General features: G+C 41.2%; 1 protein-coding gene across 3 annotated transcripts in view; it reads right to left on the bottom strand.

Annotated features, from left to right (window-relative positions):
* Positions 1-2,491: 2,491 nt before the first annotated feature.
* The window catches only part of ARHGEF26 (Rho guanine nucleotide exchange factor 26), a 136,864-nt gene continuing 118,746 nt past the window's right edge, over positions 2,492-20,609 (bottom strand). For 2 of the 3 annotated variants that reach the window (XM_023192300.1, XM_023192299.1), the window contains exons 12-15: positions 18,647-18,856; positions 5,798-5,865; positions 4,439-4,543; positions 2,492-3,696 (exon numbers count right to left, since the gene is read on the bottom strand). In XM_023192300.1, the coding sequence (XP_023048068.1) occupies positions 3,554-3,696; positions 4,439-4,543; positions 5,798-5,865; positions 18,647-18,856 (526 nt within the window). In that variant the 3' untranslated portion in view covers positions 2,492-3,553. The remainder of the gene's footprint in view (positions 3,697-4,438; positions 4,544-5,797; positions 5,866-18,646; positions 18,857-20,609) is intronic. The other variant, XM_023192301.2, reaches the window with a different exon arrangement.

Here is a 20,609-nt window from a genome sequence, read left to right as displayed (position 1 = left end):
AGCAGTGATTTGGGATAGGGGATGGAGCAAAGAGGAGGATGCATCCTGCTACTTCCAGGGATGGTATTCCCTATCTCTTTCCTCTTCCATCACTAGCTTGAGTGAAAATCCAGGAAAGAAGCCTTTGATTGGTGTATTCTAAGATAGAGGTAGTTGATTGCTGTTTCCTATCACATAGCTAGCTGTATCTTAGCTGCAAGAGATGCTGGAAACTCTAAGCCTCAAGCATCTTAAGGTTTTATAGGTGTTACAGGCAGAAATCTAGGATGTCCCCCAGTCTCACTCCCCGATACTACATCCGTAATTCTTTCATATTGCATGGCACAGGAATTTAGCAGATGTAATTAAGACCCCAAATCATTTGATTTTGAGGTAGTCATAAGGCACTTATAAGTCTAACCTAATTATGTAAGTTATTTAAAAGCAGAGTAGTTTTCTCCCACTGGTAGCCTAAGAGGGAGTCAAACAGATTCCAAGTGAGAAAAGGAGTTAACATGCCACTGCTGCCTTGAAGATAGAAGGAGCCTGTGGTGAGGATATGAAGGTCCTCTAGAAGCTGTGAGCAGCCCCTAGCTGTCAGCCAGCAAGCAAACAAGGACCTCAGCTCAGCAACAGCAAGGACATAAATCCTGCCAATAACAGAAATGAGCTTGAAAGAAGACACCAAGCTCTAGATGAGAAAGCAGCCAGCCAACACTTAACAGCCTTGCGAAACTCTTAAGCAGAGAACCCACCCATGCTATTCTAGACTTCTGACTACAGAACTGTGAGATATTAAATGGGTATTGTTTTATGCCACTAAGTGTGTGGTAATTTGTTGTTATGCAGCAATAAAAAACTAACGTCAAAGAGGTCATTTTTTTTACTTCTACCAAGGCTCACAAGGTGGCAGAATTTCACAAACACAAAGGTTCAGATATGAGGTGACCAAATGAATGGTAGGATATGCTCCAGGGGATCAGGGAACTGTGCACTATGTAAGAGAAGCGATTTAGTCCTGCAGGTTTATGCCAACTACGAGAAGAAACAGCACAACCCATCTCTTAAAAATGTTCTGGTCTTCTAGGGCAGCTGATGCCAGCATGTACCCAAAGAGAAAACATTAGTCCCCTGAAATGTTAGCTACAGATACCTTTTAAATAGAGCTCTGACTTGGCCAAAAATCCAGGAAACTGTATACTTAACTGAAAACAACCTAGAGTAAAATAAATCACACCAGCACAAAAGGACAAGTATCTACAAAATCTTTATAAATTCACATTTTTCTGAAAGTATACAAGCAGTCTCAATTTACTGGGACAAAAATGAACATTTTTGTTCTTTAGTAATGAAGTCAATGTACAATTCAGAGCAGGTGTTCATAGAAACAACTAGGTTTGTAAAAACTGTGTTAAGACAATTCACAGCTGAAATCAAACACTGTGTTAAATACTTGCCATAAAACAACACTTTAATACACAGCATTGATCTTGCTAAATAAGGCTATGATTCATAAGATGCACGTATTTCCAAAGCTGTTTAACATTCTTATAAATTAACTCACAGGATTCATATAATTGCTTTTTAGCTTCAACTGGGTATTAGCAAAAATAATACAAAATGATCCCCATGCAAGCACAAATTTGCCTTCCTTCCTAAATAAAACATGACAGATTATATTACAACTTGTTAGCCTCTCCTTTAAAATGTCTGTGACATTAAAGAGGAGACAGAATTTTTGTTTTGAAAACCCCAACACATCTTTCACTGTGGCCCACTGCTGTTACTTCACTAACACAGTTGCTCAGATCTCAAGGTACTCACGGTCTAAAATTTTACAATTAGAATGTATGCACAGGTCAAAAAGAGCAATTCAAGGGTTAGAAGTCCCCAGTGCCCCACACTGGCTCATTGCCGAGGTGGCAGGGTGCAGGCTGTGTGAGTCAGGCACACTTACCCCTCAACTGGGTTTCTGTAGCTTTACAATTTGGATAACTAGTTAGCAGACAGTAGTTGGGACATGTCACATACAGTTTTGAGTCCTCCAATAATGTATACTTTGCCAGGTTTTATCCCTTTGTTAAAGAAAATAGGGAATATAGCTGCCAGTAAAAATCATTTCCCCACTCTTAATCTCCCATTCTTCATCATCTCCATGAAACTAACTATTAAAATAACCTTTCTCTCTCTGCACTAGTGGAAAAAGTTCTACAGAAACTTAACAGTTAAGAGTGAGTGACTCTGGATACTGCAAGTTAAGGCTTTTAGTGCAAATAGAATGAATTCCCACTAAGGTCAAAAGGTTTCAATTGGGTACCATGCTGACTTCTTGATATCTTTTAAGGCCTAATTTTCCCTTCCTTGAGATTACTGTAGTGTGTTCCAGCTAATTTCTATTTGGAAACGAGTTGCAACAGCTGAAAACCAGGTATTATTGAAGGCAAAGCAGCCTCACGTCAGTTTTTTATCAGCTCATTTGGGAAATTTTTTTTTTTTTTTTTTTTTTTTTTTAAGAAAGTGGGTTGGGTATGGTGGCTCACGCCTGTAATCCCAGCACTTTGGGAGGCTGAGGCGGGTGGATCACTTGAGGGCAGGAGTTAGAGACCAGCCTGGCCCACATGGTGAAACCTGTCTCTACTAAAAATAAAAAAATGAGCTGGGCGTGGTGGCATACTCTTACATTCCTAGCTACTTGGGAGGCTGAGGCAGGAGAATCACTTGAACCCAGGAAGCAGAGGTTGCAGTGGGCCAAGATCACACCACTATACTCTAGCCTGGGTGACAGAGGTGGGGGGAAAAAAGTAGGACCCCTGTCCTATATTCAGGATTTTCTCACATATGTGAAACCATCTAAATTCTACATTGTTAAAGGTAGCTTTGGTTAATTAGTCTATACTTATTTAAGACCAATATGGGGTGAGATGGATTTTTTTAAAAAAATCCTAAAGTAAGGCTTTCTACTTTCCTTCTAATGAGGAAAAAGGTGACAAAAATTCAAGTGTCAATGTCCCTTTCCTGGGAAGAGGTTTAGAAAAACAGAACAGCTCATCTTCTGAACTCTACCAGTTCCTTTTGAAGTTAACAAAGCATTAGAATCAGATGTAAAAAAAGAAAAAAAAAAAAAAAGGGAAATATTTACAAAACTGGACATTCTTTACAGATATAAAATCTTGCTAATAGTGGGAGAACCATACAAGGATGTTTAAAGAGAGACAGTAACCTTAGTAAAGCAAGGATGGAGAAAACCAGGATATAATATGTGCTTTTTATTGCCAGAACATGGTGAAACTAGGAGGAGCAGAGATGACCTGATCCCTGAACTGAACTGCTCAGCTATTCTGTGTACCTCAGGAGGTCTGCAGGTGTGTGGTTAGGTAACAACTGAGCTGTGCAAACTCACTGTATCCAAGTTCTTCTCATGAGAGAGCAGAACAACCTGGCAAGCTTAAAGGCAAGTGTTTTCATTCTTTTAATTAAATAGGCTGTGATAAAATTAACAATAAAACTAGCCCAGAACCAACCAGCCCGGTAAGTGTCGTGCAAATCTTGCAGTAACAAAAGACCACGTAACAGACTACACGTTGGTCTCCAGTCCTAGCAAGCGTCCCATTCTCTCCACATTCTTATCAATTGTAGCTTGACACGTTATCTCCTTGGCACATTCCATAGGAAACCATCCTCTTTCTCCATCTCGCAGTCGTTCCCCCTCATACCAGCCTGTCAAAAAGAACAGAGTCCACATCAAACAAGTATTTGGAGTGTGCCAGGCTCCAAGGAGGATATGAAAAAGCCGAGAGGCAGCATCCTCCCCAGGCTAGATGCTATGGTGAGAAGAGAAAGTGAGACAGGGACAGGTTTCAAGGCGGAATGAATGACATGGCAGGGAAAGGACATGAGCAGAGGCCCTTAAGTGAGAAGGCTGAGAGTATTTGAACCTGGGCTGAGCTGGGAAAGGAGAGGCTTTGGGTAAGGATAGCAGGAAGAACAATACTTTTGAAAGGATGAATATTTGGATATGAGAACTAGGTCACTGGGGGACTGAGGAAAAAAGAAAACTTCATGGTTTCCTTTTGAATAACAAACCATATGACTGCATCTACATTCAAAACCAAATTAGATCAATCGTGGAGTGTAGATAGCTGAGGCAGGTGCACATGAGAAAGCTGAAGGGAAAGCACATAAAGGGAAGAGACAAATGTTTCAAAGTCCCCAAAACACTTCTCCAAGTCATCTTTATGCCTCTGATTTAGGAAATAAAGTCTTGGGGAAGAGGAAAGGAGTAAGAACAGAGAAGCAGCAAAATTAGCCTTAGAGATGAGAAGACAGTACATGTATGTGATCTGAAACATTAACATGTCAAGATTTGGAATATGGGCAATGATGACAAAATGACACTCCTCGGGTCTATAGCACTCTGCATCCTGGACCACGACTGCCCCATAAGAACGCTCCCACTCACCATCGCTGACACGTTGATAGATGAGGACGACGTCAGCCACCTGCAGGGAGAGTTCATCTGGCTGCTTGGCAGTAAATGACCTAACGATTTCCACCTGCGTCAGTGCTGCGGCAGAAAGAGGACATAGTCAGTTTCCAGTAGCAGAGAAAAAAATGTGCAATCCAATAGTGTACACTTATTCATTTTTCTCTGCAATTCAGTCCCAGCATTGAGAGAAACAAGTTGGGCTTCTAACAAAAAGCAGAACATCTTTTCTAGCAGCTCCCTTGCTTGGCTATATGCTTTAGAATTTTAGAAGCTCAGATTTGCGAGGCCTTTTATGATGCATGAATCCCCTCAATAACAGGTTGATCAGGAGTCATTAGTGATGTCACACAATGGAGCAGAAAACAGCCATTTTGCATTAGGGAAACTGAGCCATGAAAGAGTTGCTGATGTGCCAAGGCCATGCAAAATCTGCAATAGACACAGTTCTCCTGGCTCTCATCAGAGTGGGTCTCCCCATCCCAACAGCAGCACATGAAAGCTTCCAAAAAGAAGTTCAAAAATAAAATGAGCTCCAACCAAAAGCTGAGAAGACATGTTAGAGCTCCTCAGAAATGCTGACATGTGACTTCTTAATTTGCTTTTTCATACAAAGCTTGATTTTAGGGAACTTTCAAACCAGTCATTTTGGCTTTTAATCTAATTAAAGCTATAATTTTTGAGTGTTCCAGGATAGTGACGTTTTGTCCTAATTCTGTGGATTTGACCTTGCAACTGTAACAATCTAAGGAATCACAGCATCAGTTAGGAAGCTAATAGGCATACACCATCACCCTTTACTGCACCAGTTTCTCATTCTCTAGAATAATGAAACACACTTTCTTAGAAGATCGAAAAGAATTGTGAAGTAATTTTCTTTTAGATTAAAAATACTTTCCAGCTTAAATCTAGACTGTCAGTACAGAGAAGGCTTAAACATTATCAACTATTGCCCATTGATAACAGCTAAAAATTTAAGAGCTTTACAGTTCAAGTAGGGCTTTTAACATAGATTATTTAACTTAATCTTCACAATAACCCCGTGTTGTATACAATGCTGTAACCGACTTGCAGATGGGGTTAAATAGGCTCTGTAACGCTAAGCAATGATTTGCCATGTTAACGCAACAAAGAAATGCACCTCGGATTTGAATTCAGACCCCTTGACTTCCAAAGCAAGGACCACACACTTCCGGTGTAAAGCAGAAGGAAGGAAGCCTTGGAGGTTTGAAACTTAGGCCTGAGTATTGAGTGTAACTCATTAGCAACCTAGCGTCCAGCAGGGGGCAGAGCCTGTCCATGTTCCCAAGTGGGCTTCCCCTTGAGAGAACTTACAGGTTCGGTCTGCAGGCGGCTTCCCGCTGCTGTGTCCCAGGGCAGTTATCCAGCGGGCTCGCTCGCTCCTAAAACAGAGAACAGATCCAACTGAGAGATTCAAGGTGTAAAAACGCAGAATAGTGTGTGTTCTAGGCAGTCAATGCAAAGCCATTCCCAGAAAACGAGAGATTCTCCAGAGAGGTACGGTAAAACAGGGTGAGAGTTGTTTAAAAGAGATAATCTGGAAAGCCTAAAATAAGTCGGAGACTAGTAATCATTGTCAAAAGAGTCTGAATGAACTTGGCTTATTATTGATTAAAAGGAACTTCTCCTGTGACACTTTAAAAGCTAATAAGGAGCTGATTACACTAACACATTATAACCCCAATAGGTATTTATCATACCTGTAATTTGATGTTTAATATTTCAAAAGCAGTAATTTCATTTTTAAAAAATCCTACTAATTTCTCTGCTTCCTTCTCACTTCCCTTCCCACACACTCAAACCTTTCAGAAAAGATGAGAAACTTGACATACTTAGTTGTTCATCCCTCATACAACTTTTGCCAAATATGAGCCTGACTGAAAGAGAAATTCTTTGGCTATTTTTACACTGTTCCCAAATGCTTATAATGGTTTAATGAGTACAGGGAAAATGATCAATACTTTTAATATAATATTAAGCGATAATTACACAAAAATCATTATTCAACTAAGGGATCAAAAGTTTCAGATAAGCAAGCACTTTTCTACATATTGAAGTCACGCTAGTTTTTTATTTTGAGCAAGTATTAAAATTACAATTAATTAAATACTGCCCCCGCTACACACATACTTTTAACTCTGTTATGTATTTATTAAACACAGGTACAGGTCAGACACTGCACTCGGCATCCACTATTCCACGTCATCCTCCCCAAAGCCCATCTGAAGGATGCTAAGATCAGACAGAAGTTCAGAGGCAAGCAATTCAAACCAAAGTCAGTTGCTACTGTGCCACTCTACATTCTTAAGAAAAAATGCTTCATGACCAACACCTGGGGAAAAAAAGTCTTTTCTCTCATAGCAGCCTGAACCTACAGACGCTTGTCGCTGTCACCCTACCTTCATCCCCATGTGCATCCTTCCAACCCAAGCAGAGAGGACGACTTACGACACCGGAACACAGCACCCTTGCCCCAGCCTTTCCTATTCCTTCCCTCTGTTTTTACCCAGATAAGCCCATTCATTATTGCCATTAAAATTTCTTAACATATGTAACATAAACTGAGTTAATCATAAGCGAGTACAGTTCTGTGTTTACTTACCAAGATATAGATGCGCCGGGCATTTCCACTCTGACTCTTTCCAATCAATAACCTCTGTCCAAAGGTAACTGCTCTTCTGTTTTCCATTACCATGGAATTTCTATTACCATGCTTCTTTTGTACTTTTTGCAAATGAAATCCTTTAGTATACATGCTCTTGTATTTGGCTCCTTTGGCTCAACATATATCCACTCAGTGTTGAAAACACAAGGCTCACTTCCTCCAGCGGGGGCTCCTCTGATACATAAATCAATCCTTCCATCCCCATCCCAGTCTGATAATCCTGTTTCCAGGGCACCCCTCTGCACAATTCTATTATCCTGCTGGTCAAGAGTAAGCCTCACAAAAGCAGGCAGCTTATCCATTTGGTTCACTGCATTATCTCTACAACACTGCCCGTCACATACCAGGGGCTCAGTATACGTCTGCTAATGAATGAATTATATAACTCATCACATATTGAGCCCAATCATTTATTGACTCATCTGCTTCTCTTACCAGGCTATAAACTCCAAAATGGCAGGAACTGGGCCTTGTTCTAAATAATATTCTGAAGCACGTATGTGTCAGGTATGGTACTAAACACTTGCAAGTATCATCTAATCTAATTTTTATAACAATCTTGAAAAGAAAACAGTACCAAAATTATTTCTATTTTTTCAGAGGACAAAGCAAGTCTGGTATGTTAAACACCTAACCCAGGCAGTCTGAAATCAAAGAGGTGGTGTTACCTAGCAAGTGTTTACAAAATAATGATGGAAGGCAGGAAGGGCAGAAACTGTGGGATCTTGAAAAACAGGCATTTTCAAAGATTAAGATGAGGCTGGGCCTTGGTCAAGATGGTGTGTCAAGTAGTAATACGCACAATTTATATAGAAGCCAAGGCTCCTGTCTTGCTTTTAAAACCTCTCTCTCTAATACAAGACAAAGGGCTGTACCATAGTTCTGTAAGAAATAAGCAAAGCACAACTTCATGTAAAATAATTCCCAGGCAAACACTTGTATCTTTGCTATCATGTCTTTATTGGGAATACGATCATTTTTTACTCAGGCTCAAGTGGAATTTCCAAAGTACAAAGCCAATCGAAAACAAAATACCTTATGAAAGGAAGAGTTGCTCACCAAGAGAAATTGAAAATGATCCATTTGTGTCTCTCTATGCCATACCCAAACAAGTTATACACAGCCTATACGGCTGTCTTCTGGAGCAATTTAGAGCAACTTAGAGGCAGTGAGGCAGATCTTCCTGTACACAGACACCGTCTCTGGCACTGAGTGGCCAGTATCAGCAGTCGCTTTGCCCTGCTGCCAGTTTCCAGAAGTCCAGATTGAAATCTTTCACTTCTGTGGCATGCTGCCTGGATGCTAATAGCATCTCTGAGACATGGCTGCCCCTCACAGGGACTCCAGAGGATACAACAAGACACTCATTGTTGCTATCACTGAAAGGAGCGGCTTCTTGAAACTGCTTCAATTGAGTCAGTCCCACCCCCCATCTTAGATGCTGTCAAATCCACAGGACTTCCCCTGGGGCTTCCAAGAGCCTGCCAAGAGACCAGGCACTGCGGCTCACGCTTGTAATCCCAGCACTTTGGCAGGCCGAGGTGGGTGGATCACCTGAGGTCGGGAGTTCAAGACCAGCCTGACCAACATGGAGAAACCCCATCTCTGCTAAAAATACAAAATTAGCTGGGCGTGGTGGTGCATGCCTGTAATCCCAGCTACTCAGGAGGCTGAGACAACAGAATTGCTTGAACCTGGGAGGCGGAAGTTGCGGTGAGCCAAGAGTGCGCCATTGTACTCCAGCCTGGGTGACAAGAGCGAAACTCCGTCTCAGAAAAAAAAAAAAAAAAAAAAAAAAAAAAGACGCTCCCCCAGCTATGAAGCAGAGAGCACTACATCTCTAAAGCAGGAACTAAGTTGTTGTAAGATGGATTCTAGGGACAGGAAAAATCAGGGCATAGACTTACCTACTATTAAATTTAGCTCTGAAGTCTAGGGCTCACTCACAGACATCTATTTTCTCCAGGGACACATTGATACAAAACAATTGAGATGAATTCACAATCTACCACACAGCCAGTTCATAGACTTTTCCCTTTGCCCAAAGTGACAGAGTAAGCAGTGCTGCACTGAAGCCCATCTGCAGCATATCAACTTTCAAGACTCACCTGACCACTCCTTCCTCCACCCATATTCACTTTGCACAGGCCCTGAGCTGGGTAGGGGGTGCAGAGTGAATACACTGGACTCCCTTGCTTTTCACCGCCCTCAATACGAAGGAACACACAGAGCAGAAAACCCTCAACAAAACCCAGTACAGCGTGCAGTGCGCTGAAATGGAGCACTCTACCAAAACGTCTGACCTAGGCAGAGAGAGAAGACTAAATTGAGAAGAGACTCTTTTAACTTAAATATCTATAAATGCAGTCCTTTCATAACCCTTAATCGCCATGCATGGCATGAAATGATGTTTCTACAGTTTTCTATCAGCTGTGGTAGCACCTTGTTCTCTCTCTCATATAATTAATTATGCACAGCAGGTTTAAAGTTAATTGCATGAAGGTCAAAGATACAGCAAAGTCTCACTTCTTATGGAATACCAGGCATCAGCTACAAAAGACAGATACATACTGAGAAAGTAGGAAGTAGGCTTTGAAATCACAGAGGCAGGGATGCAGGTGAGGCTGCACAGAACAGAACATAGGCTGAGGACTCCATCACTTAACAGGGTTTTCGATATTCCTCAATAGAAAAAAAGAACCTTCAGTTGCTCTTTAACCTTCCTTTTATCCCTCCCAAAATGGCATTTGACCAGTTACCTTTTGTGTTTTTTCTCACAGCCTACACATTTACCTGTGGTTTCTTTTGAATTTTCTATATCCATGGCCTTTGAAAAAAGTCCTTCGAACCTTTGTAAAGAATAGGATTGTGAAGATAGTTGTTTTTGTTCATTCCCTTGCACATTCAATTCAACTAGATTAGTTCAGAAAACTGATCCATGAAAGAAAGCCCATAGCATGAAAAAAAGTCATTAAAAATGCTGAGACTAGGCCTTAAAAAACTAGATTATCGGCTGGGTGCGGTGGCTCAAGCCTGTAATCCCAGCGCTTTGGGAGGCCGAGACGGGAGGATCACGAGGTCAGGAGATTGAGACCATCCTGGCTAACACGGTGAAATCCCGTCTCTACTAAAAAATATAAAAAACTAGCCGGGCGAGGTGGCGGGCACCTATAATCCCAGCTACTAGGGAGGCTGAGGCAGGAGAATGGCGTGAACCCAGGAGGCGGAGCTTGCAGTGAGCTGAGATCCGGCCACAGCACTCCAGCCTGGGCGACAGAGTGAGACTCTGCCTCAAAAAAAAAACAAAAAAAAAACTAGATTATCAGCTCAATTGGCCAAATTTTAAAAAATCTAACTGAAGCAAAGTAATATCCCTAGCCCACTAAGAGTTCTAAAATTCTGATTTTTGTCACATGCTATATAGTTAAATCAATTATTTCTTGTTTATCATATTACATTAGTTCAGACCTAAAAAATCTGGTCCAGAATCCTTCAGTTAACCTGAAGCGGGTCAGTAATGTTTCCTTGTTGATAAAAGACCTCCTGTCCTGTTGGGGTTGGTGATGAGGATTACATAAGATCAGATCCTTTGACAGGCACTAGATAAATGTAAGATTACGATTGGACTTAGAATTTAGATTTGACAAGGAAAAAAACGCTGTACCCTGCAACAAATACAATGTTTCCACGTCTACTGTCTTTATGTTGTGATTTTTCTAAAAGGATGAAGTATATAACTATGTCAGAGATACTATTTACAATTTTATTCCATTCATGTACTTCCTGTTGTTAATTAAATCATTAACAGAAGCAGGAAAAGCTCAAAGACTCCCTGCAAACAATGCCCCTTTATCAGGAGGCCCAGCAATTGGTGTCTGGATGGTTGACAGCACCAACCACATTCATTATGCTTCTAGCTCTGTGAGGGAGAAATTTTGAGAAGGATATTTGATTATCGGCTAAGGTCATCATATCCTATAACTGTCATATAATGAGTGAAGAAAGTTTATGTTCAACACTGAACATGTCCTAGATGTTTCATGACGGTATACACTACACCCAAATGACATCTAAATTTTACTGCAAATGCAGGAAGCCAAGGATTCCACTTGCCACAGCCTGTTGTGTGTGCCAGCTGCAGCTGTCTGTGCTTCATTTTAATGAAGGCAGACAAAGGGGGCTCTCTGGCTCCCACATTCCTCTTGAAAGACCCAGAGGGGAAAAGGAATGACAGTGGTAAAACATTCTTCTTTTGTCCTTTTATAAAGGGTAGGCTTTTGTATTTTTCGCAGACTATTGTCTCATTAACAATACCATGACTTAGAGCCTGTCATGGACAAACAGATATAACACAGTATACATGACTTAGATGTACATCCCAAAAAACACTGACTGGATCCTTAATAGCAAACATTGAAAAACAAGTAAAATTTGGGAAAAACTTGCTCCAGCAGTAACAACAAGGGCAGTAAATAGAAACAGATAGGAAACAGTTTTTCTCCACACCCGGTTACTCTTCTACCTTGTCTTGGATAGAGAAAAGCTAGTTATAATATTTACGGATCAATCCCAAAATTATTTATTGGGAACCCACTCGCTATGTACAAAGCAAGGAAAGGACAAGATTAGAGCTGAGCTTAGGGATTGGTGATAAAACAGTACTGTATTGATGGGAGAGGAGAATGGCTAAGAGGTCATCGGGGTAGTTCAAAAGCGATGTGGTTGACCTAGGAAGGAGGCAGTGGAATGGAAAGATGTGGAAAGATGAAATAGACTTTTACACAGGAAGAACTGGCAGGTGATGGATCTGTTCTGACACAGAAGCATCAAAAACAGCACCAAATCTCCAGACTGGATAACACAAAACAGCGTCAATGGTACCACTTACAGAAATGTGTGTGTCGGGGAAAGCCACGGGCAGTGTTGATGTTTGGTTTTGGACAGGCTGCATTTCTGAAGAGACAGAGAAGAGGAATGGTCATAGGTGTGAGAGGCAAACTAAGAGCATAGATAAGAGGCCGAGAAAAACATAATCTCAAAAAAAGGGTTAGCGTGAAAGAGCTGGATGGTCAATAAAACTGAATACTAGAGGTAAAGAAAGAGGAAGATTGAACTGCTGGGTGTGAAACCAGGAAGCCTGTTAATCTGATGGAGAGGCCTCAACAGGGTGCCAGAGGAAGAAGCCATGCCAAGGTTGATTAAGAAACAACTCAACATATGGTGCTAGCAGCTCACGCCAAAAATCTTAGTATCATTGATTCTTCTCTTCCACTTACTGCCACCTCAACTCATCCAATCCATCAGTTGGTCCTGTTGTTTTTGTCTCCAAAATATAACATTTCTATCTCCTCTTATATGTCATGGTCCAAGCCAACATTGGGACTCCCTCGACTAGTCCAACAGGATTAGGGTTAGGGTTCTCATCATTGTTTGCCCCACTGAAACTTCTGTCCCCCACCCCAGGGCCCCTGCTGTTCCTGAAACTTCCTGCTATGACTTACGTGGCTCTAAATCAGTACTTCTTGAAATACCTCTGGTAGAGAACCAGTCTCCTCTCCTTGAATCCATTGCAGACCAAGCGTTTTTAGAAATACAATAAAAATCAATTGTTAAAATCATCACAAGTTTTGATGCCTCAGAAATGTCAAACTGCTTCCTACATACCAGGCTGGTAACTACTTGAGGACTGATGGCCCACAGACAGCACTGGAGTAGCTCTGCTCTTAGACAAACTGGCCTTTGCTGCCCATTGACCGCCACCCTCTCCCTGGTTTATTCTGCTCCAGCCACATTCTCCAGGTTCAAGCCAAGTTTGAGAACACTAAACTCATTTCCTTAGAGGTTTTGCACTTGCTGTTCCCTTTGGGTGAAACATTCGGACTCTGCATTTTCCTAAGGATTGACTCCCCCTTTTCACTCAAGGCTCAAATATCACCTCTTAAGAGAAATTTTTCTGCACCGCCTAAGTTAGAGTACATATCCCCACCATCCCCCAATTAGCACTCACTCCAGATCGTATCACCAGCTTTAGGGTCTTCACTGCACTTACCACTACCTGAAATGATCCTATATTTTTAACTGGATCAAGAAGAAATGCTTTCCCAACATCCCAGTTCATTGCAGGCCATTTGCCCACACAGACTACAAAAGCTTCCTTCCATCCAAAGTCACCCTTCCTAAAAGCAGGAAGCCCAAGGGGATCGGTTCTTCACTTGGATATAAGCCTAAGAGCAGAGATCTGATCTCTGTATGCTTCACTGCTACATCCCAGCACTGAGAATAGCACTTGACGGGAAGTAGGTGCCTGACAAAAATCCACTGAATTAATTAATCCGGAGAAACGAAGGCCATTCTCTTGAGAAGTTCTGTAAAGGGAAGGAAGGATGTAAGAGTAGGCTGGGAGTTTGCAGTCATACACTGGAGGGTGGGTGAGACAGAAAACATGAGGGGAAAGTGAACTAACAAGAGTGTCACACACAGCGAGCATTGGGCATTCTCAGGATGAGACTGCAGTGTGCGGTACTGAGAGGTTCCTCAGCAGAGGAAAGGCCTGACATGGGCCCTAAGAGGAGCTATCTGGCCACCTGTGGAGGCCTGAAGAGGGCACTCCAGGAAGTATGAAAAACACAGGCAAAGGAACAAAAAAGGAAGTTTAACATGGAAAAATAATTTTGGGGATGCAATATCTATTTTGTATTTTATTATAAAATATTCCAACCCATGTGATACCCTAAATTTAACATCTAGGTTTCCACAACCTTTTTCCTTTTTAAAGCCTATGCATTTTGGCCAGGCACAGTGGCTCATGCCTGTAATCCCAGCACTTTTGGAAGCTGAGGCCGGTGATCAATTGAGGTCAGGAGTTTGAGACCAGCCTAGCCAACATGGTGAACCCCGTCTCTACTAACAATAAAAAAATTAGCCAAGCGTGGTGATAAGCACCTATAATCTCAGCTCTTTGGGAGGCTGAGGCAGGAGAATCACTTTGAACCCGTGAGGGGGAGGTTGCAGTGAGCTGAGATTGTGCCACTGCACTCCAGCCCCGGTGACAGAGTGAAACTCTATCTTAATAAAATAAAAAACAATAAAGTCTTTGGACTTAAAAAATTCTGTATTTTAGTAGTTTCTCACAGTTAATGGCAACTGACTTCCCGGAGTTTTCCTTCCAAATCCAGAACAAGCCAAACTTGTGGAACGTGGGGGTGGAACAGCCTACTGGTTGGCAGCTTCTCCATAAAAAGATTAAATTTTGTTACTAGAAAGAGTGCTAGACTGTCAGGAAGGCCAGATTCTAGTTCCAGCTTTGGCAATAACTCACTTCCTGTATGGCCTCTGTGAGTCTCACTTCACATGGGGGAAGAAAATGAGGGAGCTGGACCATGTATATAATTATAAATATGTGTATATATTTATAATTTATGTTATTGATAATACTTTACTATTATAATTATATATAATCAGGGTCATCATATATTTCATTGTGTAAACAAGGACCTTTCGAGAGTCAAAAAGAGAATCATTCATAATTTCATCAGGACAACGGACCTAAACTTGAACCACTGATTCTGGGAAAACCAAGATGTCTGATCACCTTACCTATATGCTTTCTTCAGCTCAAAATTCTATCCTCCTCTAGAAACACCCATGGGTCCCTTCACCATGCTCTATATCTGGCTCAGTACCTGGCACATCCCAGATGCTCACTATTTGCCTTATCTCCTTTCGGTGAGCATTTCTGCATTCTTTATGTAATCAAAGCCATTGATTTTTCTTCCACAATTTCATTGTCTTCTGAAGTCAAAGTGTCCTTGTGCCAAACAGCTGCACCCCTCCTACTGCTGATTTTACATGTGGTATATCCTCTGGTGGCCTTTAGTGACAACAGGTTTACAAAGAAGATAAATATTTAGGTGTAAAATTCATTATTTTTCAGGTCAAAGAGTAAGTAGTGGTCTGAAGTTCTTCAATTACTTAAGGCTAGAGTGGTAGTGAAAACCTTGTTTCTTCAGCTAGATTGCCAATGAACCATATTAACCAAAAAGACATAAAAGAAAGAAAACCTAAACAATATATACTCACCGATGCATTTCACAAATTTTGGAACACATTCTATGCACATCAAAGCTCTAATTGCTCAAAACTAGGTATCCAGAGCTAACCTGCATATTTGCAAACATGGCATGTAACAATTTGCCAGGTTTTTTTAATAGTCTTTTTTTTTTTTAAGGAAAGTGTGTCTTTAGTTGTTAAATATATTTCTCAACACCAATACTATTTTATGTCTTAAAAGCATGTCCATTTATTTACTTCTCAGCTGTAACTGAGGGTGTGGGCAGGGAGAGCAAAGAATGAGAGAGTCACTCCTTCTGTACCCAAGGAGACCTCTGTCCCATGCCCCTTCTGGAATGTCCTCTTGCTATTAATTAAAGAACTACAAATATGAGTCAGACCCATGGGTTTCCAAGTGACATGACTAAATATTCTGAGAACATGTCTGATTGAGGAAACGAACAACCATTTAGTCTTTGGCAAGATTAAAAGGCAAAAGGATGGAACAAATGCTACAGAATGTCCCAGGAAAGGATCTAGCCTTGGCGTGAAAATAAGCTGGACGTGTCAGTTCACCTCCTACTCTCTTGGAATCATCTCAGAAATGAGTGGTGGAGATTACATAAATTATGAATGAGACAGTCAGGAAAATCTCTGTTGAGATGTTGGCAAAGTTTGAATAAAGAACAAACAATCCTTGTAAACTGAAAGAAAAGGAAAACACAAGGCAAAACCAGCAGCACTTTCACCATTACTAACTATATGGGGAAAGGGAAGTCACTAGTTTCTGAGAATTCTCTAGAACACTGGAAAAGTACTAATTTCCAAAGTGTTTAAGTGGTTCTCATCCTTAAAGTCATATAAAATCGAAAGCACAGGCATACTAAAAATTCTGTTTTGAGGAAAAGTTTCCCCACACAAAGGAAGTCTAGGTTTGTCCTCACTGGCGAAGGGGTTTAAACCACTTTTGGAATTCAAGTAATGCCTCCCCTTGGCCCTGGTCTTGGGTATGTTACTTGCTGGTTACCTCACAGACCAGCAAGCACACGCCCACCCAAGCTCACCTCCCCAGAGCCGCAAGCTTGGAATGCCATCAGCGCTTTTCAGCACCTTTAGGGGAAGATCTCTGAGACCTCAGAGAAAGGCATGTGTTTATTCTGTAAACAAACACATGAAGATGAAGTTCCTTTTTCTTTTCTTCTTCTTTTTTTTTAATGGTTGCTCACTAGGGTGATTGTTGCTGAAGGTTTGCGTGGCTGTGGCCATTTCTTAAATTAAGACCACAATGAAATTTGCTGCATCAATTGACCCTTTCACTCATGAAAGATTTCTGTATAGCATGCAATGCTGTTTGATAGTATTTTATCCTCTGTAGAACTTCTTGCAAAATTGGAGTCAATCCTCTCAAACTTTGCTACTGCTTTATCAATTCAGTTTACACAATATTCTAAATCCTCTGTTGTCATTTCAACAATGCTCGCAGCAACTTCACTTTCTTTGCTCATCCTGAAGAAGCAACTCCTCATTTGTTCAAGTTGTATTATGAGATTGCAGCAATTCAGTTGCATCTTCAGTCTCCATTTCTAAATCTAGTTATCTCGTTATTTCCATTGCATCTGCAGTTGCTTCCTCTGCTGAAGTCTTGAACCCCTCATAAGTCATCCATGAGAGTTGGAATCAACTTTTCCCAACTCCTGTTCATGTTGACATGCTGATCTCCTCCCATGAATTATGAATGTTTTTAATGACATTTACGATGGTGAATCTTTTCCAGAAGACTTTTAATTTACTTTGCTCAGATCCATCAGAGGAATCACTATCTATGGTTACCTGTAGCCTTATGAAATACATTTCTTTTTTCATTACCTCGGTGAACTCTCCAGTTCATCTGGAATATTCCATAGCTTTCACCAACCTGTCCTTGTTTTTCTCCAGCCTGTGAAATGTTACTTCTAGTGCCAAAAGATATGAAATAACTTGACATTTTATGCAGATGCTTTGTAATTTTCACATTTTTCTTATGTCTCTTGACACAGATTCTTTGCTTGGCCAAACTTTAGTTAGATTTCTGTACCTTCTCCTAGGCTCATCTGTACAGTTCTTCATAAAATCCAGTTTCAGCAAAGAACCCTACTAAGTCAGCTTGGCAAGAATATCCCCTACTCCATCCTCAATATCTGATAAGATTCATTATTCTCCATCATCCCAGAGGTTACGATGTCTAATTACCCTGGTCTGTCTTCAGCAAGAATCCTGTTTAGCCAGAATCGCTCTTATCCCTGATATTTCCTCTTAGTGAGTTTCCATCCACTGACCACCATCCTGCTCCATGGCTGTAAATTCCCACTGGCTCATGCTGGATTCGAAGTTGAGCCCAATCTGTCTCCCCCACTGGAGACCTTGCTGCAATGGTCCTTCCACCTGGCTGCAATGGTCCTTCTACCTATTAAGATGATCTTGAATAAAGCCAACCTTACTGTGCGTTAGCAAGTGTCCTTGAATAATTTTTCTTTAATATTTTCTTTAATCATCTAGGAACATTGATAAAATCTGTCTTTGGGATCACTTTCTCTAAGATCTTGCTACAGTTTTAGGGTTGTTACTCATCAGGTGCCGATCCATTTGAACCACATCATTTAGGAACTTTGGCAGACATGGAGTGGGAGGCAGGAATCTGACAGGACAAAGAATTAGGGAACTTCTCCTTTCCCTCCACTGCTCCACTCTCTGACCCAATATAATATCTGCCCATGATGATTATTGCAAGAGGAAGTTTCCAGTTTCTAAACAAATAAATTGGTCAGTTAGCTTTAAAATCACCACCAAAAAATCACTAAGGTGAACTTGAAAGTTAACCCTCACTGCCACTCATCCAATGCGAGAACTAACTGCACACTAACTGCTGGCGAAACTGCAGGCACAAACAGGATGCCTGTTTTGGTCTTGCATAAGCTCTGGATTAGAAAGAGGATTTATCGGTATATTTCCATAAACTGGGTAGCTCTTTTGACAGAAATAATTGGCTTTCCGCTCTCTGGTTGAAGGTAGGTGACTGAGAAACGACCTCAATACCATTACCTAAGAGGGCTTATGGCCTAGACTCAAACTACCAGTTGAATCATATGCCCTAAAGATAGTGTATCATATTCTTTGTCAATGAAAAAAGTAAAATGATTTTTAAACCACTCTATAAAAATAAAAATACCTAAAGCAAGGTGCATCTATCAGGACTTATAGGGACAAAAATAACAACATCCATCTCCTGTAAGAAGATTACAATGAAAAGAACAACATCTGTAAAAAGCACCCAGTCGTAGCGCTTAGCGAACAGTAGGTGCTCAACAAAAACATGAATAGTAGCTGCTGTTTTTAGGGAGTCTGTAAACCAAAGGAAATCAGGTCAGGGAGATACCATCAGATATTCCGATCCTTTCCCCACGTATACTTACTGCGTCTCAGCTCCTAGCAGCATTTCCACTTTCTCATTCGCATGGTTACTAAGGACTGTCAGAGTAAAGAGGTGACTGGCAGAGCTCTGTCTTGAATAGAGCATTGTGGAGCTGTTCTTCCCTGGAGAAGAATTAAGCTCTTCATTGTCACAAGATTCCACCAAGAGCTGATCTCTTAAGGAATAATCATTGACGTTATAACTTTCTTCACTATAAAGGAAAGGGAAAAGAACACGTCAATTACTCAGCCAGATAAGACTGTGACATTGTCAGTTTTCAAGGCACATTTTGGTGGAAACAGCAACGAGTGGGCAGGAAGGAGAGAGAGAGAATGACTTATTTTAAACTATGACTTGGAATTCAAATTCTATCTACTGATTATGAATCAATGTAACCCCCTCCAATTAAACCTAATTACTATTTTTATGTATGTAACATACTAAATTGCATCTCAAGTATAAAAGCAATACAAAAAAAAAAAAAATGAAACCCTCTAGGTTTCATTTGACCTCATCCTGGAACTGTTATAATAAGTGGTCCTTGCGTCCTTGCATGCATCTTGGTAATGCTCCGGCAGGTATACCTCCCCAGCTTCCACATCTCTATTTGCAGAATGAAGGAGGAGCCCCAAATCTACTCATGCTCTGGGAAACAAGACCTCACCCCCCCAAACTTCCCATCTCCAAATGACCATGCATTGGAGAGAAGAGCCCCAGAGGTCTGCTTGCTTCTGGCAAGACACCCAACCCATCCTTCTGTCCCACACTCAGTGCCTCACCACCTGTTTCAGAAACCACCAGGACTAATCTCATTATGCCCTCAACTCCTGATTAGGCTCAGGACACCCAATATCCTTCTTTCTCCTGCACTCCCACTCCCATCGCACTGTGAACATGCTCAATCTGGCCCCACCTTTTTCCACTCCTCAGCTGGTTCCTGAACGCCTTCCACTGTACCCTCTGGGAATGCAATTCCTTCATTTAGGGAATCTGGTAAAGTCTTCTAAATACTTGGCCTCATCTCTGAACCCTTCCTTCACGTTCTTGCTTTAAAAGAAACCTGTCTCTCCCTAGAGAACAAGGCATCTCCTGAGAGCTCTCTGCCTGCTTGCTTTTTATTCTTGCTTCTAGACAATGATTGCTTCCTCCTCCTGAATCATCATCAGCTTTGAAGCTCATGCCATCAGTCTCTAACTCATAACCGCAGTCATTATAGACCCCTGGATCATTCCCGATCCTCTCCCTTGAGTTTCACTGCTGACTCTCTGTCTCTCTCCAATAATACTTCACACACACACACACACACACTCTCTCTCTCTCTCTCTCTCGGTCATTTACATCAAGTCCCCAACACTACTTCCTTCTTTAACTCTCCTGTAAAGGATCTTTCCATTACCCCGTACCCTCAATTCCTCGACTTTACTCTCCTTCAATGATCTTGTTTTCTGCCCTACTTCAGCCACAAATCCACGGTTATACCTTAGTCCTTGTCATTACTATCAACTACAACCTCTCTGTAATCACAGTGTCAAACGTACCTCTCTCTAACCAGCACAGTCTTTCTTTCCAACTCTCCTCCTCTAATCTTCAACACCATTATTTAACCCACCAGTTCTTACAACCCATTGACTCTACAACTTTTCCCCCATCCTTAATTCCCTCGTGTCCTCTTGTTCATGCATATTAAATTACCTAGCTTGAATTTCTTGGTACTAGTTAAATCACGTCTTGCATACATGTTCATCTCCTTGATTGTACTTGCCTGGCAAATCCCGAACCTGGTTACACACAGCTTTTCCTCTATTCTGCACCCGCACTGCAGTTGAACATGAGAGTGCTCAATAAACAATTGTCACATAAGTGGATGAATATATAATAAATTCTAATATACGCTAGGAATATCAAATAATTACCTCATTTAATAATAAATGCAAGTGAATGATGTCAGGGAGCTTAGAGAAAAG

This window comes from Piliocolobus tephrosceles, chromosome 2 (genome assembly GCF_002776525.5).
Source record: "Piliocolobus tephrosceles isolate RC106 chromosome 2, ASM277652v3, whole genome shotgun sequence".
Classification (NCBI taxonomy): domain Eukaryota; kingdom Metazoa; phylum Chordata; class Mammalia; order Primates; family Cercopithecidae; genus Piliocolobus; species Piliocolobus tephrosceles.
The sequence above is the reverse complement of the archived record's forward strand: the minus strand, read 5'-3'. Positions and strand labels throughout refer to the sequence as shown.